The sequence below is a fragment of the Cuculus canorus genome, chromosome 17 (genome assembly GCF_017976375.1).
Source record: "Cuculus canorus isolate bCucCan1 chromosome 17, bCucCan1.pri, whole genome shotgun sequence".
Classification (NCBI taxonomy): domain Eukaryota; kingdom Metazoa; phylum Chordata; class Aves; order Cuculiformes; family Cuculidae; genus Cuculus; species Cuculus canorus.
The window spans coordinates 13,987,315-14,011,219 of record NC_071417.1 but is presented as its reverse complement, the minus strand read 5'-3'; the positions used below and the strand labels follow the sequence as shown (position 1 = coordinate 14,011,219).

The window sequence follows — 23,905 nt, the reverse complement described above, 5'->3', positions numbered from 1 at the left end:
TGTCTGCTTTCCTTGGCGGTGACCGCTGTGCCGTACTGCTGTCCCAAGCTGTCAGATGCAGCAGCTGCAATTATCTCATGCAGTGTTGTCCTGGCACCACAAAGCATTCTGTCCTTTGCAAGTGGTGCTTTGCCTATTTCTAGTTTACATTCTGATTTTTGCAGTAAGTGGTACACTTTGGTAAATCATTTTAATGTCTTTATTGAATTCTTATCAAAGAGCCTTGGTGTACTTTAAGGAATATATTCATTCTGCCCTTAACCCCTTAAGTGGGGCAGAGCGAGCCTGTGAGCACTGAGAGACGGGAAAACAAAAGCTGCCATCATTTAGAAGCTGTGCTTTCTCCTCAGTACATCTTCGTTAAAGTCATTGCTCCACAGTAGGTGAGGTGGGAACAGTAGATGTGTTTGAGCAGGGTCAGTGGGGTTTTGTGCTATGTTATTCCTCACTCACTGTCCTCTGGCGGTTTTGTTCAACGCATCTCTCTGCCTTCCAGCTGACATTGCAGGTGTACGCACAGGCTGTGTGTTCCCGTTTGGGCCCTTGCTGCCACAAACTTAACAGTCGTTACAGATAAATCATTTCCTGGCCTGGCATACCTTTTGTCTACATTATTCCTCTACTCTATACTGCCCCGGTTTGATTTCTCTCTTGCAATCATATGGGTTCCCTTAATTTTTGCCTGCTGTCACTTCCTGAGCCAGCAGGTAGCTTCTGCAATCAAGGTTCCTCCTCTCCCACCCCTGCAACACATCCCAGGCTAAATCGCCCAGTTGGCTTTCTCGCAGCTCTGCTGCATCGTTGCTCCATCACATCTGTTCTATGGCATCTGTTTGTCTTTTGAAGTTTAGCTTTTTACTTTTAAGTAAAATAGAATACTTCCTCTGTCTGGTGCTGTATTTATCGGCTTTCTTGTGACTAATTTTAATCACTCTTCTTTCATCTTTTTCTTCCACCCTCTTCCTGTCCCTTTAAAGAATAACTCATATGGGGTTTATCACTCGTTTAAAGCTGAGACGATTGTGTTAAAGCAGAAGCATGAGAATAAACGTATTAATAAATAAAACTATTCCACAATCTGCTTCCATTGAAATACAGGGAAATTGTTTAGGGACCAATTTTGTGCTTCTTAAAAGATCACTGTGTGGTATTTGAGAATTCATTGCCTGGAATTCTTCAAATGAAGCGTCTCTTGGTATTGCAGAACCATTATTTTGCCATGTGTTTTAGTCACTGTTAAAGTTGAATTTGCTGTAAAAATATAAACCTTATTCTCAGCAAGCGTCACTGAATGATACGGAGCCTTCTGAAGTCAGCGGGCACAGCGAGAGCAGGAGGAAAGATTAGAAGAGGAAGGCTGGCATAAACAACTTGAAAGGCACATTTATCTCTGAGAAGCGGGAAGCTTAAATTAGTGAGTGAACAGACTAATGCCGTCGCTTGCAAAAGTAAGCTTGTTTAAAAAACAGGACGTGTAGTCCAGCTTCCCTCTGAGCCTGCCAAGGAAGTCCACTGTGAAATGCAGAAAAGTTGTGTCTCACAGAGGCTGTGAGGAATTCAAATGGTTCCTCCCTGCTCTGCCTCCACTTCTCTGCTGAGAACTGAAATGACTTTAACAGAACTGTAGAATTTCACATTTTTATTTAGAGGTTGTTTGTCTTTTTTTCAGGGAAAAATAGTATGTGAAAAGTTCTTTTCAGGAGAGGGAGAGGCTGCCAGGGTGATGGTGAGCACATGGGGACAGGGAAGGTCAGGAGGCTGTTTCCTTCTGGTTTTGCCTTCCTCACTCCTAAAGTCTCGTAATAGAATATTCAGCCAGAATTTGAGTTATAGCCCACTTGTTACTGTGCCTGACCATCGACTCAGAGGGATTTGAGGGCAGCCAAAACAGAAAGCTTTGTTGAAGCGTGGACCAAGACTCCACTTGGGACCATTTGCAGTGAAGGACACTTCATCCTCTTCCCAGGTGATGCTGAGACACTGAGGGAAGGACAAAGCGAGTGTCACTGCCCTTAATGCTAAATCATGCGTCAGAGGTTGATCAGAATTAAATTGCATTCTGGTTCTGTGCTGCTGTGCCATGAACCTCTCTAAATTGCAATCTATATTCCAGCCTCGCAACCATCTTTCAGCGAGTGCTCTGTGTCTGTGTGGTTTCAGCACATCGGTGTTAATGTTTGTTAAGGAACTTGTGCTTTTCTTTCAAGAAACCTTGATGCACGGTGTAGCTTTATTACAAATTGGGTCCTTGGGTAAATGTATTTGTAGTTTTGCAGTCCTGGTGTTGATTGCCCGGAATGCAGACAGGTTACTGGGTTGAAATGAGCAGTCACTGGGTTTTCTGAAAGCAGGTCTGTTGCAGATGTGAAAAGAAAGGACTGGAGTGCAAGAGTAGATTCCTTTCTGAATCTTGCAGACGAGTCCTCTCCCGGGCAAGCGAATGCCTTTGGGTTAGCATAAAAGACAGCTAAATGAGAAAACTGTGTGGAAAATTACATTCTTAGAGGGAATGTCCAGCTGCAAAAATTAATCTCCCTAATCGTACAGCTCTTAAGCACTTAATGGGAGAAAATACTTGCACGAGGAGGTATATTAAAACTCTGCCTTCCTTGGTTTGTGCTGGGATGCACGGCGCCCAGGGAACTCTCGCTTACAGCCGCAGGGAAAGGTCAGGAACCTGCACAGCTGAGGGGAACATCCAGGAAAAACATGGTCAGTATTGTAGTTTTCTGACTACGACGTGAAGGACTGTGGTGCGGGGGGATTTTTCTTTCAGGCTTCAACAGCTGAAGGAGACGCAAGAGAACACTTTCGTCACTGCAATCCACGCTAATTAAAATGATGCTGCCCTTCCCTACCACGTCTTATCTGAGAATCTCCGAGGGCTGTGCACGCTGTAATTAAGGTTCTCTGCACCTGTCTGAGGTGAATGACTAATATTCATGGAATTCCTGTAGAAGGGGAAAATGGTGATGCAATCCTTCCATGACCTCCCACCAAATCACGTGCTGAAAACGGTGAGAAGCAGCCAGGGTTTAGCGATTTCCCATCCCTCACCTCAACTCCCGGGTTCTCAAAGTATCTCAAAGTGCAAGGTGTGTTTTTCAGGTACAAAGGCAGCGTGCATAGCCTTGAAACTCTAGGACAACGTCTCTCTTTACGGGAGCTAGAAGCAATAAAAGAATTCACATGGGTTTGTCCTGTATTAGATCAGATAAAAGTTCTCCTTTGCCTCCTGCGTGGAAATTGCTGTAGCCTCAAGTGGGATTTTGATGTGTTCAGAGCAGAAAGTACAGCTCAAAGTGTTGTATTTTGTGTGTCTGTTTCTGCCACACAGTGAGCAATGGGTTATAACAAGTGGAAAAAGGGATATTTAAAGTCTTTGCTTCTTTTTGTTTTTACAAGAAATCAACTGCATTTGCTGTTGAGGTAAAAATGAATTTTCTGGGGGAGGAGCAGCTCTGTGCTGTGCAGGAGAAGGTGGCCCAAGGTGTGTAAAGAAAATGATGTTTGTGTTGGTGAAGGGCTGCCCAGGGTGTGCTTGGCGAGGAACGCGGCTGTGGCCAAGGAGAGCTGCGGCCGCCCCTGGGGCGCTGGTTGGGCTACTAGAGCTGCGTGTGGTGTGTTCTCCGCTTCCCGGGGCTGCTGGAAGGCGGGCGCTTCCCTGGCCTTGCTTCTGCACGTCAGCCTCGTTCCCTGATGAAATGGATGAAGAGGCTTTCGGCAAAGCCATTCTTTTTGTAATTGGCTGATGGAAACTCCTGCGGTGTTTCTGAACACAGGGTCTGATTACAGCGCTGGTGGGTGTTGTATACAACAAACATGTCTTTTTGAAAGAGAACTCAATTACTAATCCACAGGTAGACGTGTGTTTTGGGGGATGGCCCAGGATTGGGCTCTTTTGAGACATATGAGCTGCCTGAATTTTAAAGGCATCTTTGGTAATCAGTGCAACCTAAAGCAATGTCTCTCCTGTGTTGGATCTGGTTCCAGAACGTGTTTGTATCAGCAGGGAGAACGCGTGCGCCTGGGCCCATAGTCCACAGCTTCGGCTCCTCTGGTCAACGAGTCCCCACTCTTCAAACATCTCTGTTGCCTTCTTCCTGCTGCTACTTCCTTTAGTGCCACCTGTGGATGACAGAGATCTCCAGGTGCTAAACAAGTGTGTGTTTTCTGGTGGGCCGAGGGAGCAACTGGAGGATAAACACTGACCTTTGGGGGAACGTTGTTACCACACAATCTCTTGGCTGTGCTTCTTGAGGAACTCTTCTAGTTGCTCTGAAAGCATTCTGGCTTTGCAACCTTTGAAGGCAAGTAGGTGTTTTGAGTGCCAGCCACCTGGGAAATTTAATAAATCCTTCAGGATCTGTAGTTTTTGATCCTTGTATGAAAGTAAGGATTTTGAAGGTGATTGTTAGGACTTGGGCACTAGTTATGAATTGCTATAGCTTCTTGGTGTGAAGAAACAGGGGACGAGGGTACAGGCAAACACTTGCAGTGGACCTGTCGGATCCCAAGATCTCTGCCAGCCAGGCTCTTAATCAGCCTTTTGGATTATCTGGTGGCTTTCTTGGATGCAGGATATTTTCTCACGTCATGGCTCCTAGTTCTACTGATTTGCTTTTAATTAGTTCCAGTAGCAGTGCTTCCGCTGCCGCCTTTAGAGGTGAAGCATGGCCAAAGCGCAGGACTGGGATCTCATTTTTGGAAGCAATCTAATTCTGCTGTTGAAGCTGCTCCTCCTTGTACCTGGGGTAAGTCCGTTAACGTCACTGTGGTTAACGTCGCTTGTCTGCAGAGCGCAGATTACTCCTTTCCTGGAAGTGGACAGGTAGGCTTCGTTGCTTTGTTATGAAGAGGTGCTGGTTTGCATTGCTGTGCATGATTTGTTTTTCTTAGTATGTACTTCCTTAAAATTTATAGAGAGAGGATTTTTTTTCTGGAGCACAAGTGGTAGCTGAGTGCTGGGTTGTTGTTTATGCCTCTGAAAGTCTCATTTCTCCGACCTAACAGCCTTGCATTTTGCAAGCAACTTCTGCCAGTGCTTCTCTAATCCTTTCCTGGCCTAGATGACTTATAATGAATGTTTTAAGCAAGCAAAGCGAAGCAAAACTGCCTCTGAGATGAGTGAGGGGTGAAAATCTTGGAAAGGGGAACGTGCACCTCAAGCATAAGGAGATTATTGTTTTCTCCTTCAGTACAATTCGTTTCCCTGGGTGATGAGCTCTGTAGACTCGGAGGAAGGAGGTAAATACTGCTTTTTAGGAGATGTTGGGTATCTTTATGGTGTTAGAAATAGTGGAAAATGTGTTTCTGCTTTTAAGTTCCAAATACTTCATCCCCTGGAATCTCATTTATCCTGAGAATTCAGGTTTGAAGGCAGGACCAACCGTCTCAGCTGCACTTAAATACTTGCCATAATGAGAGGGTAGAGCCAGTACCTTTGATTCCAAAGAAACAGCACTGTGTTGTCCAGAACTCACAAAAGCATTTGTATCAAGACATTCTCAACGTGACTCTGTAAATGTGGTACCTATAGAATGAAAACCATGAGCAGAGTAAAGTACCAGGCGGTATTGCGGGCTGCCGTTATCGTGTGTATTTTTTTCCAAGCCTGCCTTGTTTTCTTAGCCCTGCAGGAGATCGGTTTGCACAATGCACACATTGTGTGTTTCACAGTAGGATGCTTTGTCAAACAGAATCCCTGCACTGTTGACTCTTTCGCTCAGTAAAAGAAAAAAATCCTAGTGATTTCGTCTTGAATGCCTCATGCTGTTCAAATCTGAGCGAGTCAAAGCGTATACAAGGTAAAGAAGACTTGGGTTAGTGTTCCATTATCCTGGGGTCAAATGGTTCTTTCTCCTTTGTCATCTCCTGGAGCACTAGGGGTGGGTATCGTCTTTCATGCACGCTCACTGTAAATTAGAGAGGATGCTGTAGAGGGGGTTGAGGAGTCTGGAAGCTTCTTCTCACTCCTTTCATGAAGACGGGAGTAATGAACTTGCTGCTTTGAGGGAGGGAGCCTGTTCCCTTCACACGTCTCTTCTTTAGGACGCGGATCGCGTCTTCTTGGTGTGAAAGCAGGAGAGCAGGCTAGGCTAAGCGTTCTCTCCCCCAGCTGATTGCTGTAGTCGGAAGATGCGGGGGTAGAGCTCATGCTATGGCATCGGAGGGCTCTGCTTTTTGAACAGGTGGTCCTGGAACTATAAAAGATGTTAAGGAGTTTGAAAGTGTTCAAGCTGCAATTTTAAATTGACAGCTTTCCAGCTCTAACCGGTCACTCCTCAGCCACCGCAGCTGACTTGGGAACATTTGGCTCAGGAAGCGGAACAACAGTTGGAAACAAATAGTGATTAGTTTTTCATGGCTTCCCAGGGAACGCATCAGTTTGTTCGTTTTTCCCCTCATTTTTGTGATTCCTGTGGATTTTTAAGGCACTGTAGATGCAGGATGTTCAGTTTAGCCAAGCTTGCTTACTGGCAGATTAAAATGAGCAAAGGCTGAGCACGCTGAGTTCACTCATCATAACCAATATGATGCTTCTCAGAACTTCCTTTGCCCTTGGTATCTTCACCGAGGAATCCTGCCTGCTGCCGTCAGCCCCCCTGCGTTGAAATCCCATTTTACCCATTTGAATGCTGTAAGAAGTGCTGTATAAACTAAACAGGAGCATCTGTGAAGTGGTTAGAGTTGTTGTTGATTGCCTTTTCCTTATTGCCTTCAGGGGATTTAAGCTTGAATTTGCTGGAAGTAGAATTTATGAGGCAGAACGCTCCATTTCTGATCCTTAAGCTGGGAAAAGTGCAGTGAATTTGATAGGTCTTTCTCTTGCCTCCGATGGCTCTGGCTTTTGATCTGGACCTCGCAGGGCTCTCCGCGTGTCTTTAGCGTAATTGCTTTTTGCATGTTGAGAAGATGCCCGATTTTTACACAACTGCTTTCTTTATGGAGAGCTGTAGGAGCAGCTTTAGGAGTTCATCCATCTGCTTCTAGCGAGCAGCTCAGCAGCAAGCTCGTGCACCTGTACCGCTGCTTTTCTCATCTGGGGGAGAGGGAGGCAGGAAAGGTGTTTCTGCTGATCCACCGCAGCGTCGTGTCGCTGATGAAAGATCCTGAGGGTGACAAGAGGAGGCTGCTGTGATTTGAATCATAGCGTGGGGGTTTGAAGCTTGTATCCAGTGCTGCTTTTATAATCACGATCTGGTAGGGTCTGTTTGGAACAAAAGGCTCTGCTTTTCTTCTTACACGGGGGAATAAAATTCAGGATGTATCTCTGTGCACAACGATGTTAATCCCGCTGATTCTATGGGGCCGAACACTTTAGCTCCTCTCTTGTGTTTCCTATTTGACTGCCTAGAGCACGCATGTGTGTATATATCGTCACCTGGGAATGCTTGATCGTCTCTATTTTATTCCAACTGTAACTGTTTTTCTGAGAATTCTTTCACCGCCCTCAGCGGAATTGGGAAAGTTTATTGCACAGAAGTAATGTAGCCTGGTAAAGGATTTCACTAGAATGCGCAAATATATTCCTGCCCTTAGTTAACTAAATGAAGAAATGCCTGTAGAATTAAGAGTAAGTGATCGATCCTGCAAGTGGGAGCACTGGAAGCTCCCCAGGGTCAGATTGTGTTGGTGAGTGGGCTGTGTCGTTTACAGTGTCATCAGCTGCGGGAGGAGGAGAGGAGGGATGCCATCCTCTCCTGCTAGCTCTTTTCCAGCCACTGAGCTGCAAAGAAAGAGGATACGGGCAGAAGTTTTCACTAATGTGGTATTTCCATGGTCCGTCCCCTTTTTCCTGTGGCGTGGTTGCTCTGGCTGGAGCAGATCCGGGTCCAGTAAGAGGAGCAAGGTCTGTGGTGTCGTCCTTGCAAGTACGGTGTCCCACAGCACAAACCAGCGATGCCCAGCGAGGCACTGGTGAGTCACTGCAGGGATAGGATAAAGCTGCTGTTTGTTGCCCCGTCGCTTGTTTTTCTGGTTGCAGAGAGATTATTGTTTCTGCAGGGTTTTGAGCAGACCAGAAGTGCTGGAGATGTGGCTGAAAGGAGAAATGTTCGCTGAGACTGGTTTGCTCTTTGGCTCTTCCTTGCAACCTGCAAGTAGTATTAGATGCTCTGCTTTCCCTAAACTGCTGGCAGGTGAAAACAAAAGGCCACTTTGGTCCTGCCTGAATTAAGTAAATGATCACAAGCAACTTAGTAAGGAGAATTTTGGCATTGGGATAGGCAGTGGAAGTGGCCAAGGAAAAGCCCTTTCCTTTCAAACAGGAGGCTGGTGCCAGGATCTTATCTGTAGTGGCTGCAAAGGGGAAGACTTCGAAACATTGGAAATTATACATATGCTTCGAGAGGGCACAAATGTGTACAAACAAGAATGCTACTGGAAGCTTTAAACCTCTTGGAGAGGCAGCAAGAAGTCACAGTACAAGAAGCCTCTGCTGGCTCACGTGAAAGCAGCTGCACCGCGAGATAGGAAACGAAGACATAGAAACCGGTAGCGGAGGGAAATGACGAAGAGAAATGTGGTCAGCAGAATTAAAGGTGCTGTAAAGGACCGGAGAAATAAAAAGATGCATTAAGAGATACCAGTTGCACAGTGCTGGAGGCTGAGGTTCTCCTGGTTCACTTACACGCATCTTCCTCTGAAGCTAGCAGCTTCTCTTTCCTGGCTGAGATGCAGTAATGAGGCAGAGGAGATGTGGCAGTGTCGGATTTCAAAAGAATCGATGCCGTCTTGGTCTTGTTCTAACACTACAAAACTCAATTACGTACCTCTCAGTGCGGTACCACTATAAACAGTTTTCCTTAGTCTCAGCCTATCCTGGTGAGGCATTAGAGATTTGCCACAATACTGTTATTTAACTTCATTTATCTCGTTTTCTTGCTATCCCTCTCTCTAGGGCAGAAGGGTCAGTATGGCTCGTACTTTATTCCTGCCTAGCCCGTTCTCGGGTGGCCACGAAGGAGGTTGACTGCCCGAAGTAATACTGCGATCTCACATAAGGGAAGCGCTTCCTCTCTGCTTCCCACTGCTGGATTTGCAGCTTCCCCGGAGAGCCGCTGGTGGCAGGAGCTGGCAGTCAGACCTGGCAGCGCTCTGCTTTCATTAAAAAAGGCCAGATTGCAGCTTAATCAAACATCTTTCCAAACTGCAGCAGGAAAATCCAAAGACTCTGCTTTAGAGAATTGAAATGAGGAATGTGCTCTTAAAATGCTGACTGAAGCAGATCTTTAACACGTTAAAACCACGAGGCACTGTTTTCCCTTTTTGGAACAAAAAGAGGAAATTCCTTCATGTAACAGGATGTGTTAAAGAAATGCTATATCTGAGGGGTTCTGATATTGTGTCTTTCCCTTTCTGTTACTTCCTCAAATATCAGGAATTAGCAGTGTGTGTGTGTTCCACGTCTGACCTCTCCTCAGCCGTAGCCTTAGGCAGAGCTTGTCTCTTTTTTCCTTCTTTTGGTTGGGTTCAGCAAAAACTTTATTATTTCCAATTGTTTTTTTTTCCCATTCAAAATGAGTTGTTTCATAGAGCACCTCAATGGATTGGATATTTAATTCCAATTACCGAATAATTTTATCTCTGTCTCTGTAGCACTTTTGGTGCTGTGTTGCGATCGGACCGACAAGATTATAGAGCATCCTTGCTAAAAGGATGGATGGTGTAAGGCTGTAGATGATCCTTCTGTTGTGGTTTTGACTTCTCCTTTTTGTGGTATCGAGGTTCATTTAAATAAAGGATATGAAACCGGCAGCAATTTGGCTTCACGCACACAAATAAGATTCTTAATTATATTTTCCTAGTGCAACCTTTCCTTTTACGCGAGTTTTACTGATTGAAAATGCTTTGTTTGTGACTTTCAGCTGTGTTAAGGAGCAGGGATTCCTGTGTTATGTGGTCTCAGGTTGCGGGAGTGCCTGGTGCCGGCTCTCCTTATGGCATTTCATGGACTTTCTCATGCAGGAGGATTTAGTCACACATCTGTCAGAAAGCAGCTTTGTGGAAGAGGGCTCAGGCATGTGGTGGTTTGCATGAGCTGCTGGAAGACGATGCAGCCGAGGGGCTGGAGCCAGTGGGGCAGGTAACGTTCTTCTCGCAGCTCTGTGAGTCGAGGAGAGATCCTCCTCTGCTTCGTTGCTGACTGCTGCAGCAGCTTTTGAGCTGTGTGGTCTGACGAACCAGCGACGCTCCTAGGGGTCAAGGCGAAGCGGCCTCTCTGAAGGTGACAAAGCATCCGTCAGTTTATTTTCAGCCACTGAAGCCTCTCGCCATCCTAATTGTGGATTCCAAACATCCCAAAAGGGAAGGATCTCTTAAAACTGTCCAGCGATCAAACATTTTCTGGTCAAAACTTCCCGCATAAGATTGCAAGGGGAAAAAGCAATCAAGTCCCAGAGTGTCTCGGAGATGAAAGGATAGCAGGTGTCTCGGAGAGACAAGGCAGCGAGCTGCTCAGATTGGGATCTCCAACCAGCTGATCTTGGCTGATGTAGATGGGTAAAATTATCCTCATCCCTATTTACTTAGAAGCCTTTTACTTTTTTTCCCCTTCTTCCTTCCCAGTGTCTCTTTGTCCTCAGCAGGGGCGCGCAGAAAGTAAATGTCCGAGTCACAGCTCATCCCCTGTTTCAAATGGTTAATGAGCTGCAGAGCAAATGATTGACTAAATACTGGCTCTGACCTACTCGGAGCAAGAGCTAGCTGGAGACATGGCTTCTGCTGAGACAAACCAATTTCCTTCCAAGGTTTAGCTCTTCTGTCGTTGTGTTTAGCTTGTGCATCAGGGTTTTTACATGTGCGCAGTGCAGATGTTAGCGAGGATGCAGTGGTCCTCTAATTAAACAATGCGAGGCTTACGTTGTTTTCAATATAAGAAGACAGGCAGCGCAGCTGATAAGAGGTGATAATATACAAAAAGTGGCCTACCGTGCTGAGGGACATCTGCTGATACTTCATGTGGGTTCCGTTCCCTGTAGCGCGGTGGCTGATAGCGCAAAGTGAGCTGGTGTCGATGCTGTAGGACCTAACCGGATCCTCAAACGGAGGGGAGGACGGCGGACTTGAGGCGCCTCAAACCTCTAACGGGAAGTGGCAACATCCATGCTTTTTAAAAAACTTATCTGTGTTCAATGGGAAGTTGAAGTGACTTTTATTTGTTGAGCCTCACAGCAAGCGCGTGTGGAAAGACACAGAGCCCCGAGGCCTTTGCATATGTTTCGGCTATGCCATCGTCTCTAGGGAAGAGCATGACTCGGTTACGCTGGCTTGAAATATTCAGCACTATATTATTTCTCGTGCGGCAGAAGGGTCTGGCACTGCACCCTGTTGGAAATGCCCTGGTTTTCCTAGGCAACCAACGGATAGTAAATTGTTCAGACTTCCTCACGGCTGTGAAATTTCTTCCCATGACATCCCTGAAAACAGGATGGGTGCTAGGATGTTTTGGGCTGCAAAGAGCAGCCCTGCGGTGCTCCCGTTGGCGCAGCGCTGCACGGGCAGTCAGGCGCGAACAGCAGTGATTTCACTCTCTGTTTCTCTCACCTCTGAGATGTGTGGCCAACTGCCAAACCAGCTGTGCTTTCCAGGCGGCTTCCAGCTTTTCTTCTCCCGGGTAGGTGAGTCTGGCCTTGAAGAGACAAATGCACACATGTTCATGCCTCAGCAGCTGAAAAGAAAAGGAGCAATTTCTTATCATCTGCATTGGAGCAGGGAGAGAAAATAAATCCTCTGGAGGTGAAGCTACCATGGTGTGTGAGCACTTGGAAGAGAAAGTGCCAGTGGTGCCGGTGCAACTTCAACATACTTGATGCTCCAGGATCCTGCTGTTTCCTGGCCAGAGCTACTTCTGGGCTTTGCCTGGATTGTGTTGTACTGCTAAACTCTTGGCTTTGGGACCAGAGGTGTCTGTACAGCTTGTGTTGGAGAAGGGCAGCCATCTACTTTCATGTCTTTTCACGGAGTCGCATCTTCTGTGGTGGGCGCTCCGTGTGGCTCAGCTGATGAGGGCTTTCTGGCAGAGAGGGGCACTTCTGGTTGTCTTCGAAAGATAAATGCTGTCCTCCTGCAGCTTTATTCATCCTCACTGCAGCCTCGGGGAGTGGAGTTGAGCCTTAGCCATGGGGATCCTGCACTGGTGGGAGGTCGGGAGGTACAGGAACCCCATGGGCAGCTCTGATGCTTCTGAGATCTCCTTTCTTCCACGGGCACGTGTTCAGTGTTGCTGGATGTCTGGTTGTGTGTCGTACAAACTGAAAGCTTGAGCTCTGTGACTAGTTGAGTTTGGGCAATTAGTTACGAGTACCGTCAAGGTGGGTGGTATACAAAATGGAGGTGGTGTGATGCTAAAGAATGCAGCAAAACCTGAAAAGAAATGGCTCCAATTAGATGGTGCCACAGTCATTGTGATGAGGAACTGGACTGAGTGAATGGCAGGCGGCTTTTTGCCCTTTTTCCTGCTGGCAAAGGGACCGGAGGCTGCCAGCGAGGCCCTCGTGCTGCTGAGGTCACGTTGCACGTCTGTGGGGACTCTTGCAGCAAACTTGTGAAATGTTTGCTCAGCTCCAAGAAGTCACCTTGGCCTGGAGAGCCTGCAAACATCTCCAGCTCCAAGAGGAAAAGATGCTGCTCCTGTGAAAAACACATAGCAGGCAGGTGTGCTCCCCACCAGGGTTCATGCCTCTTCCCAAAGAAGAAATAATGACTCTCGAGGTAGAGGTGAATGCAGGGCAGCAGTTCTTACACACAAGGTTGCAAGAAGGAAGGAAAGGACAAAGCTGGTACCAGATTAAATTGAGTTAAGAAGGAATCTGATGGTTAGCAGACAATTTGGCCGCCTCTTTCCCTGTCGTCCTCCTCTGTGGCCCGGTGGCTGGTGCACTGCTGAGTGCGTTATCAGCTGGCACATCTCTAATTGTCCGCGATGGTCACTGGAGCCGCCCAGCACAGCTTCGCCTTTCCTGACTGCGGGAGGTAACGCTTTGCTTACTTTTCTCTCTTGCTGCTCTGTTTGGTGCATCCACATGCAGGAACCTTGCAGAGCAATGTAAATGAAGATATGTCCTGTCTCCAATGTCAGGCATCCTTGGCATTTCTTTTTTCCCTTATCAAGAGAAATATTACTTGCACGTGCAACTCGTTAGACAAATAACTTACATATTGCTGCCTTACATTGACTGCACATGTGATGCATAAACAGTGTGAATGATGGATTTAACCGTAAGAGTCTTTTTGCTGAATTATGTCACTTGCCCTGCCTTTCCCATCACAGGAATACTTGCTAAAATAGCATTATTTGGACAACGTGGAAACTAGCAGCTTCATCAGGACCTTCCTTGGTCTTTTGGGAGAAAGCTCTGGTAAATGCAGGAAGGGTGGATGGCTTTGGAGTCTGCCGAGGAGCTAATGATGGGCATCTCGGGCTGTTTCAGCGTAGCGCGATAAGAAGCGTGTGCTATCCAGAAAGCTGAACATCTGGCGCACAGGCTAATGAGAGATGTGAGAGCCACCCTGTAGGGTTTGTTTATAACTCTTGGAAGAGATCACTAGGAGATCACTAGTTTGTTGGATTTTTTGCATTGTTATTTATTAAAACAAATGCCGGCGTCAAATATCAAACAGTGAAAGTCGGAACTGACTTCAGTTTGACATAAAATAGCCTGGCTGGGAAGGGGCATTTCTCCCTGGTTCCTGTGGATGTTTTCTATCTCTTATTCCCCTCTTGTTCTGCAGCTGAGATCCCCCATAGCCACATGAGCTTCTCCGAATGAGAGGAGCGAGTTTGCTCTCTCAGCCAACAGAGAGTTTTTCCTTCCCCTAAGCAGGGAATTTGTTTTGCTAGGGGAGAGGTTTGGGCTCTGGAAAGTTTATGCTCCTTCTCTTTCTTTCTTTTTTTGTGGTTTTTTTTTTTTGTTTTTGTTTTTATTGTAATGATGACATATGGAAACTATTTACACAGGAGCATGCTCTGCTGCGCTGAATGGGAATGCTGGAGTCCCGGCAGTATCGTTCCGGATGCCTTGTGTAAGCAGCCAGCTGGTTTTGATTTTTCTTTTTTTCTCTTTTTTTTTTATCCCCTCCCTCTCTCCCTTTTCAGGGAACGTCTGGGGTTGGTTACACAAGTGTGGAAGGAAGCTTTGCCATCTGTGAACGGCTCAGTTCGTTTACTTTGCCATGGCTCTTGTACTGTGAACTTCACAACTATCTGTTTTCTCTTTTTGCTGGGGGGGAAGACTCCGTGCTGTGAAGAGTCAGCACTTTGACTCTGTTCCCATCCGTCCTTCGTGTTCACTGGTGAGCAGATTCTGCTCTGTGCCAAAATAAGAGAGCATGGCACATGAAGCTTTGCTTTACATGCTTAAAAGCTCTTTGTCTCACAGCTAAGCCTCCCGACAACTCGCTCTTAGAAACATCCTCCCTCCAAGACAGAAGTCGGGAAACAATTTAACTGAAGTCTGAGCCACCTTCCTCAGAGGGGAGGGGAGAACACGTTTAGTTCCGCGGAGAGCAGAGGAAAATCTTTTCTGCGTAGCTTTCCCTTGAGGAAGCTGTGAAATTGAGGATCGGCTTTCGGAAGGGAGGGAGGGAGGAACTTCAGCTCTGACTTGTCTCCTCTCCCCAACTCCGAGCACGAGCGTGCCCGCTTCCCAACGCGGCGGCTGCCATGCGGTGGAGAGAGCCGCCTGCCATCTACTTTGAGGATTACGGGAGTCCTGTGGAGAGATCCTCCTATCTCATTGAGCTCGATACTAATGGTAAACGCCGTCGGGGATGTTCTGCAGCACGAGCGGAGCGGAGGTTGCATTAGTCTGTGTCATTGTTATCATGGGAGCAGCTGAGGAAATTAGCTAGCTGGAGGGCTGCCAAGCAAACAGTCAGAGGGTTGCTTTTCAAATTTATTATTATTTTTATTATTATTTATTACCCAGATGATGCTGTTGCCTCAGGGATGCTAGATCAACCTTCTGGTACCTGATGGGGAAGGAGCTGATCCACAAAATGCAGCTCCGCAATGGAACACCTCACCAGTACTGTTGTCTGTGCCTGGAAAGATGGTGGCTGGTTTAGGCAGGAGGAAAACATCTTGGTTTCTAGAGTCATGTTTTGTATCTGGTTTGCATCTTTGAGTGCTGTTTTGCATTCACCACCTTGTTCTGATTGGGACATCTATTACAGCTGTGAGTCCTCAGTGTGAAATCATGGAGCGGTTTAGGTTGGAAGGGACCTTTAAAAATCATCTAATCCGACCCTCCTGCAACAAGCAGGGACATCTTCAGCTAGGTCTTGGTTGCTCAGTGCAACGTGAGAAAGAGCTCCTGGGTTTCTGGCTGAGGACTGGAGGCCTCTTTGTGTGCTCTACATCTACTGCATCTCAGTTTAATGCCCCGTGGAGGGGAGGGCAGACGGGACAGGGCTGCAGCGTGCTTCGTCAGACAGCAAATGATCTGTGAGGATGGGAAGGAGGACTGGAAGGTGCTTGTCTCCTGGGCAGTAAAGAGCTTCAGCAATCAGTCCAGGTTCTGATGAAGAAGTACTCCTTCTGTAGCTCTGTTAAGCATTAAATGCAGAAAGGCTCTTGCTATAAGGGAGTCTGTCTCTTTGAAACACAGAGACGGTAAAAGCTTTGTAAATAATTGCATTTAAGAACTTTTTAGAGCTCACAATGTAACAGTTATGATTTTGGCATGTTGCTGGCATCATTTATTTAAAAAGCAAACAAACACAGAAGACTGCCATTCCGGTTCTCTGGATGAATAACAGTTTTTTCAGGAACTGCGCTCATTCAAGGTGTAAAAGGGAGCGTGGGGGAAGAATCTGCCTCATTCAGACATCCAGATTTTGAATGGTATTTTAGGGTACGGGGGAAGCAGGGGGGGGGAAATAGGCTTAATACTGCAAGATTCCCAGCAATGTGAGCATGCAGTCAGGAAGAACTTCACAAATCCCAGACAGGTGTTGTCTTGATTTGATTTGAGGGTAGAAAAAAGCAGCTGTGGCTCTGCATCGGTGAAGGAGTTTCTGATCTCTGTCTGTCAGGAGCCTCCAGTGCCATTTCTCTCGATGGGTGCGGTTTTTGATGTGGACTTCTCTCACTGCTGAAAGACCGAATTGTTCATTGGTTTCGTGCTGTGCTGATGAGAAAGATGCGCTTTTGGAAGTGCCAAACTTAATACTAGTACTGGTGCTTATCTGCACCAGAAGGAATGTTGCAGAGGTGCATTGTGTAATGACTCTGTAGAGCTCTGAAAAATGAAGCTTTCTACTAAAACGACTGTCCTGCTGCTGTTGGTGTAGTGCACGATGGCTTTACTCAGACCGCTTTCCTTTGCCTGTGGTAGTACTGTACTCCGTTCTTCCACAGCCTCTCCTACCTTTAAATATGACCAGGCTTTGATTTTGGGGGTTGGACATCCTTGGAGACTTCTAGCTGTTAACTGCTTGTTTATGGTTTATGACTGCCGATAGTAGGCTGGGAACATGACAGCTCCTGAGCCAGGAGACCTGCTTCTTGGATCAAATCGGCTGCTGTCTCTTTGATGATCTTCTGGGAGCGTTCCTTTGTTGAAATGCTGAATTTGAGTGTGACTCCTAAAAGCTTCTATGTGGGAAAAGTCAATTTGTCTGTGTAGAAGCTGACGGTTTCCCAGGTACTCTGCCACCTCCGGATGCTTGTCTCTGGTCCCAGCGCCTGGCTTGTGTGCATGCCTCCAGATCAATCTCAGCTAGCTTAATTGTAAATCAATTACTCTCTTATTATACCAATACAGATGGAGGTAGCTATGACGTTATTAATGACGCATCCAGCCCCGCTGCGGGGGACTGCTGTGCGCAGCAAAGCTCTGCCCGACACAACTGGGAAATGAACTACCAAGAGGCAGCGATCTACCTCCAGGTGAGCCCTCCTGTTTGCTGTATGGTGTGAAAAATGGACTGCTGGAACGGTGGTAGCTCCCGATTATAAGAAACAAAGACCTTCTGTTTTGAGGTTAAAAAAGTTAGTGCTTTGCAAAGGCATCTGCTCAGAAAAAGTGAGGAGATGCTGGAAGTGCATTTAGGTAGGGTCTGGCAATTCATTTGGGAGCAACTGAACAAGCCGTCCATCCTCTCCCATCTCTCCTAGTGTCAAGGACTGGAGTAGTTGAAGGATTAAACATAGGTTCAGTCCCCTGCCGTGGGCAGGGACACCTCCCACTGGATCCGGTTGCTCCAACCCCCATCCAACCTGGCCTTGAACACCTCCAGGGATGGGGCAGCCACAACTTTTCTGGGAAACTTGGGCCAGGGCCTCCCCACACTCACAGCAACACATTTCTTCTTAATATCTTGTCTAAATCCCTCCTCTTTCACCTTAAAACCATTCCCCCTCGTCCTGTCCCTGCATTCCCTGATCCAGAGCCCCTCCTCAGCTTTCCTGTAGCCCCTTTCAGTACTGGAAGCTGCTCTAAGGTCTCCCCAGAGCTTTCTTTTCTCCAGGCTGAACAAGCCTGGCTCTCTCAGCCCATCCTCGTTTGGGAGGTGCTCCAGCATCCTGATCATCTTCATGGCCTCCTTGGGACTCGGTCCATGTCCTTCCTGTATTGAGGACTCCAGAACTGAACACAGGGCTCCAGGTGGGGTCTCACCAGAACACAGTAGAAGGGAAGAATCCCCTCTTTCGACCTGCTGGTCGCACTGCTTTGCTCCAGGGTGAATGGTCAGCGCTGTCCTTGAGACATCTTGTGTTCTGGAAGTGCAGATCCTACTCCAGCCTTGGCCACGTATTGGTGGGTGGCCCTGGTGTGTTTGTTCCATGTAAATCAAGCGCTGCACATCATGTAAGATGTGAGAGAAGGTAGAGATCTTGATTTCTAGAGGAAGAAAGCTGAGATTAGGATTAGCCCAGGAGTGAAATTGTTTAAATTAAACAACCTCCTCCACACTCCAGTTACAGGAAACACCATAATTAAATTAATGAAGTTATAATATTTTTAAGATACAGACTGCTGTGGCGAATTGGCTACCAAAACTGAGCTGGCCAGTCTGAAATCATGCCGATTCCCTTACTGTCCTTCCTTCCTCCTTCTCCTCATTCCCTTTCAAAGCTCTGCGTTGTACCCTGAGGTGCTTTGGACCTGGTTAGGTTTTCTGCTTAAGCCACTGCAAGGTGAGTGAAACCATTTGTTCCTCCCTAGACCACAGGACCGAGAAGTATTGCTTCTCTGGCACTTTAAAATGGAGCAGACTGGGACCGTGGTAATCTTCAGTCTTGTTGTACGCTAGAGCAGCACAACAATGCAACGGTAGCCCGAACCCCTCATGGGCTTTTGTTTAAACTCATGATTATTGGAGATGCTCTGCAAAGGGTCATTGAGCTGCCGCAGTGTCTGATGGTGATGTAGCAGCAGGCTTGGCCCTTCCGACGCGGATTATTCTTGCTGCTGCCTTGACCAATGGCTATAATGACAATGTCCTTGAAATGAAGTAGGCGTAACTGGAAGAGCATGCAGATTGTTTGTTTGAATCTGTAGCTGCAGGCAGGAATCTCTTATCTGAACAAGACTTTGCTGTCCAGCAATGTTTTGAATTGCTTGGCTATCGAGAGGCAGGATTTAGACTATTTTTCATTCCGCAAGTGTGTTTTGTCAGGCGTGAATAAGAATGCCCTGCTGATCTCAGCTAGCGCTGTCGTTGAGGGGAGGGGGCTGCGTTTTACGGAGCTTGCTGCTGTTTTGTCCTGCTCGCGGTCTGGCTCACTGACCCAGCAGCGTTTGTTCTTAAACAGAATGTGAGTTTGCCTCTGAGATGAGTAAATGAGAAACATTTGAAACCCTCTTCTGAATTAGTCTCGAGAATGCTTCACTCCTTAAAGGAGATCGTGTTCCATGACCTTGTTATCCATTTGCAATCGCAGTTATTCCGCTTGGATAGTAATAGCTTACTGTCCTTACAGTAATTGCTTACCTGAAAAGACGTTAATTTAAAAAAAGAAACAACTTCTTGTGCATCTGAGTGTCCCAGCAGGGGAAAAATGATCTCTTATGCCTGTTGCCAAGAGGCAGCAAGTTGCCTGTGAGTGACTAAAGCTCGCTTGCTTACATCATTGACTCAAGAAAGAGAAGAAGCTTTTGGATGGTTCTGCACAAAAACCCTCTAAATTCTCCCCAAACTAAGTTTTGTCCTAGAGGTAAAAATAGCAATGATGTAGCTGTTTAAAAATCAGTTGTAGGCTAACTGTTAAGATGGAGTAGCTGACCTTTTCATATTAATTAAGCTTTCTCTTGAAGAGGGAATGACAAATCAACATAGGGAATTGGTAATTTTTCATGGAGTCCATCTTCTCGCATTCCTGAAGCAAAAAACACCGCGTGTGCTCCAGTGTTTTCTTGCAGGCATTTTTTAAGGCCAAGATAAGGAGGAGCAACTGTCAGCCAGGCCCGGGAGCTTATCTGTGTGTTTTCGTGTTCTGACCTGGAGAAGTTTAATCAAATAAGTCCCATGTGGAAGTGGTTGCAAATAAATGAAGTGCTGTGTTTATGTTGGGATGTTGACTAAAGTTTCTTTGCCTACCTTTATGAACTTTTTCAGCACTCTTCCTCATTTTGAAAAGGCTCAAGGGTTTCTGAAGCAGGAGTTTGTGGATATTAATGAGTTTCATTCCTGAAATATGCTTATGAACAGAAGGAGATGTCCTCTGTGCGTGGAGTTCATTCCTCAATAAACAGATCAACGTCAGGCTGTAAAGTGGGAATAGTCTGTTGGGGATTGTATCTAATCCTTATAAAAGCCTCTGTTCTTCATGTGGAAAGTTCTGTTACAGTACCAAGAGTCACTGATGCCTCTGTCTTCTTTATTCCTGCTGCCTTAGGAAGGAGAAAACAATGATAAGTTCTTCACTCACCCCAAAAATGCCAAAGCACTTGCTGCCTACCTCTTTGCACACAATCACCTTTTCTACCTAATGGAGCTGAGCACGGCACTGCTTCTCCTGTTGCTGTCTCTCTGCGAGGCACCTGCTGTTCCTATGCTCCGTCTTGGCATCTTTGTAAGTACTTTGGGGCAAAATGAAGAAGTTAGCCTGTTTTGCAGGGGTGGGGAAGGGGAAAAAGAAGTCTAAACACAGAGAAGGAAGGTAGCAGAGTAGGCAAAAATCCACTTAGCTTGTTCTGCAAATGGGTTGACAGCAGATACACCAGCCAACAAACATCCTTTTTTCGTCTGGTGGGCACAGACCACAAGGAAAGTGGTCTTCTTTCATATTAGAAATTTGTGCAGTTCTTGAATTTTGTAACTGTGTGAGAAGTGTGTGGGTTTTGCTCGAAACAACTCAAGAACCTGTGTGCTTTGATGGAGTGGTTTCAAAGTCATCGACCCCGGCACCACCACTGGTTCCAGAACACAAACAGATCTTAGCTTGGGACAGGCTGCTAAACCTCCTCCTGTGCTCTCCTCCCAGTGTTGTGACAACTCTTTTTAATGTGTGTGTGTATGAATAACTTCATGTTTTATGTCTAACCTTCGCAAAATGCGAGTTGAGAGAAGCTCAACTGCTCTTAGTCCACGACCACTTTGTGAGGTACCACTGTCACGCACAGTGCTAGGAGCTGCTGTCGCTGGTGCGAGAATCTACATCTGCTTTTTGAGCTGTTAATGGCACCCCAGCACCATGCTGGGGTGTAGAGTCAGCCGTCACAACCTTGAGGTCAAAGTGTTGCTCAAAATGAGTCAGGGCTGCAGAACTCAGCCCTGGGTTTTGAGCTGTGGCTAAAGCCAAGGCTGTAAGAAAACACTGTCATTGTCTATGAGGTGCATTTTGCATCTTCTGATGGAGAAGGGGTCTTTCAGTGCTGCCAAAAGCTGTGTTCTGCTCCAGAGCTTGATCAGGACCCTGTCTGTGGTTGTCCAGAACATCCGTTTCAAGAGAAAACCCTGCTCTGTGTTAAATTCTTTCTGCCCAATAGCTTTTCCTGCATTTCACTAAAAGAAAATGCAGTCTTAAACATTTTTGAAAGGCTTTTTGCTCAGGTTGCTGGTGTCTTACCCTTTTGTTTCAAAAGTATCAATGCATTTTATTGATGTTTTATTCAAGTCCAAAAAGAATACGGATTCCAGGGAGTTCTGGGCTGATACTGAATAGAGGAGAATTCTACAGGCTTTAATAAAAGCATAAAGCAATAAATATAGAAACTCTGAAAAACAGAGTTCTGTTCTAGCTTTAAGAGTGGCTTTGGGTTTTTCTGCGTGTCACAGAGCTGTGTTCGGACTGTTGTAAAACCCAAATGTTTCTTGAAAAAGGAAGGGCAGAAACGCGGCCCCCAATGTGTTGCTGTTTGTAATCAGAAGTGCTGTTTTGAGCTTTGTTGTGTTCTAACAGGTCCATGCAACCCTGGAGCTGTTTGCATTAATTGTGGTAGTCTTCGAACTCTCCATGAAGATGAGGTGGCTGGGCTTCCAAACCTTTATCAGGCACAAGAGGACTATGGTGAAGGTAAGTTTTCAGTCTGGCTGTCACTGTTTCTCCTTCTGTGTCTTCAGGAACCAAAGAACTGGATGAATATTGGCCTGCACTGTAGCAGGGATGACTTGGCCATGTGTCCCAGCTGCCAAATATTCATGTGAGACCTCTAAGCTCTCAGAGACACCTCCCATCCTTAAACTGTCCGAGTAAATGGGTGGTCAGTGAGAGCTTTGCCTTTCCCAAAAGGAGATTGCAGCTTTGCTTCTCATTAAATCCCTTTTTTGCAGACTTGCGTGCTGTTTGTACAGTTCATAGAGGCAATCGTGGTGTTGGTGCGTCAAACCTCGCATGTCCGGATAACGAGAGCTCTGCGCTGTATCTTCTTGGTGGACTGCCGTTACTGTGGTGCCGTCAGAAGGTGAGTGGGTTTTCTGCTGTTAGGTAAAACTGCTCTGATCCTACAGGCATCTCATGAAAATAGGCGTCTCATGAAAATAGGTGTCTCTTGTGGGCGTTTCTGATCTCAGAGGTCTTTTCTGATTCCACTAAAGTGTACCCAGTGTCCAGCCAACATAGGGAAATCTCAGAGGTAGCAGCTTTGGATGTGCTCATGGTGCATGGTTGTTGTGTGTCTGATCCTCGGCTGCGTAAACTGTCTCAGAGAGTACAACATATGAGTGTGGCTGTGTCGTTTCTGGCTCCTAGGATTGCCTTTAAACTGCGCAATGAATCACAGAGCCAGTCTTAGGTCTGGAGAGGGAAAGTTAGCACGGTGACCTTAGTATTGTTGGCAGTATCCAAGAGCTGACTGCAAAGGAGTGATTAGGTAGCTTGGAAACGATCTTAATTTACTGAGCTTTCTACTTGTAATCCTTGGTGGGAGTCAGAAGAAAGTTCTTGAGTATGGTGTGGTGTTTTTTTCCTTTTCCTGCCAATCTGGAGGAGAAAAGAGTCCTAGTTCATTAATGTTTTCTCATTTTTCAGGAATCTGCGACAGATCTTCCAGTCACTCCCACCATTTATTGACATTCTTCTCCTTCTGCTTTTCTTCATGGTGATTTTTGCCATCCTGGGTGAGTTGTATTTGAGAAAGGTGAAGTGATGCTCTTAACCGGTTATTGTCTAAAACCAACACAAACGACCTGGATGAATATAAAGCTGATCAGATTTGGAGTCCTGCCACGATCTTCCATTTATCCCATTTCATCTGCAGTTATCTAGAAGACAGAATTAAAGATCAAAAAAATCTAGGAGCTGGGTATTTGATTTTGAGACAAAGAGGTCCTTTTGACCTCTTCCCGAGGATAGTCTATGGTGTGTGTTTGTAGTTTCCCAGTCTAAACACCCACAAATGCTTGTGTCTGCAATGCACCTGCCATCCTCGGACTGTCCTCAGAACGTTTGCTTTCTGACAGGACTAGTGAGATGCCAGTGATGTGCATTGGCAGTTGGGGATGGAGAAGGCCTTCCGGATAATCTTCTCTTTGTGGTGTCAAAGGGGACTTACTCTTCATGTGGCCTTCTCTTTAGGGACAGACACTCACCATTCTGCTGCTTGACATTAAACAGAGTTTATTTTTGTTTGCTCTTTCTCCCTTTCTTTCATTCTCTATCTTCTCTGCTGCTTCTCTAGGTTTTTACTTGTTTTCTCCTAACCACTCCGATCCGGTGAGTATCGCTGATTCTTTGAATCCAGCTTAAGAATCAAACGTCGCTGTGTAGATGTAGGTTGTTCCTGGGTGGTGGCCTGGGTGGTGGCCTCTTAGAGCTGGTGAGAAGCTGCTTGGCAGTGTTACCCTGATTTACCCCTGCTGGCAAGGAAGACAGTGCAGAGAGCTTCCTCAAAGACAGGATGTCCCAAAGGGAACATACCTGTAGTTGTTCCTCATTCTTGGTGTCTTAGTTTAGTCAAATGAGCCACCTGTCACCATCCCAAGGGGAAGAACATGTCTGGGTGAAAGCTCAGCCACCTCAAACTGTGGTTCCTGGAGTCCAGCAACCACCAGTTCCTGCTGCTTCCGAGTCTGTAGCTTACGGGGAGTAACCACTACAAAAATGTATAGATGAGCTTTAAATTGTTTTCTCTCTCCATATGTTGTGATTTAACTCTCAAGAACTTTTAAAGAGGACCAGTGCTAAAGGATCTTTTCGCTGTGGGGCACCTGGGAATTGTAGGAGTGCCTGTAGTCAAGCGAGCGGGTGGGTTGGTTGGTTCTTTGAATGAAATGTCACCATGAAATTCTGCTTGCGTGTTGTCATGGGAGTTTTTTCTTTCAGTACTTCAATACCTTAGAGAACAGCCTCGTGAATCTCTTTGTGCTTTTGACCACTTCAAAGTAAGTTCGTGCATTCTTAGCTCCGTCAAACTTTTTGTACCCAAAGAAGTCTATCAGAGCCAAGAGTTTATTTGCAGAAATGCTCTCTCTCCAAATGAGACCCCTTTCCTCTGCATGAGAGAGAGATCTCCTG

General features: G+C 46.3%; 1 protein-coding gene across 3 annotated transcripts in view; it reads left to right on the top strand.

Annotated features, from left to right (window-relative positions):
- Positions 1-23,905, top strand: part of TPCN1 (two pore segment channel 1) — a 45,682-nt gene that overhangs the window by 1,181 nt on the left and 20,596 nt on the right. Inside the window, exons 1-8 of one of the 3 annotated variants that reach the window (XM_054082131.1) lie at positions 14,564-14,756; positions 16,770-16,894; positions 19,847-20,023; positions 21,353-21,466; positions 21,724-21,854; positions 22,421-22,509; positions 23,070-23,104; positions 23,714-23,772. In XM_054082131.1, coding sequence (XP_053938106.1) covers positions 14,666-14,756; positions 16,770-16,894; positions 19,847-20,023; positions 21,353-21,466; positions 21,724-21,854; positions 22,421-22,509; positions 23,070-23,104; positions 23,714-23,772 — 821 coding nt within the window. In that variant the 5' untranslated portion in view covers positions 14,564-14,665. Of the gene's footprint in view, positions 1-14,563; positions 14,757-16,769; positions 16,895-19,846; positions 20,024-21,352; positions 21,467-21,723; positions 21,855-22,420; positions 22,510-23,069; positions 23,105-23,713; positions 23,773-23,905 lie in introns of those variants that run through there. The other 2 variants (XM_054082130.1, XM_054082132.1) reach the window with 2 other exon arrangements.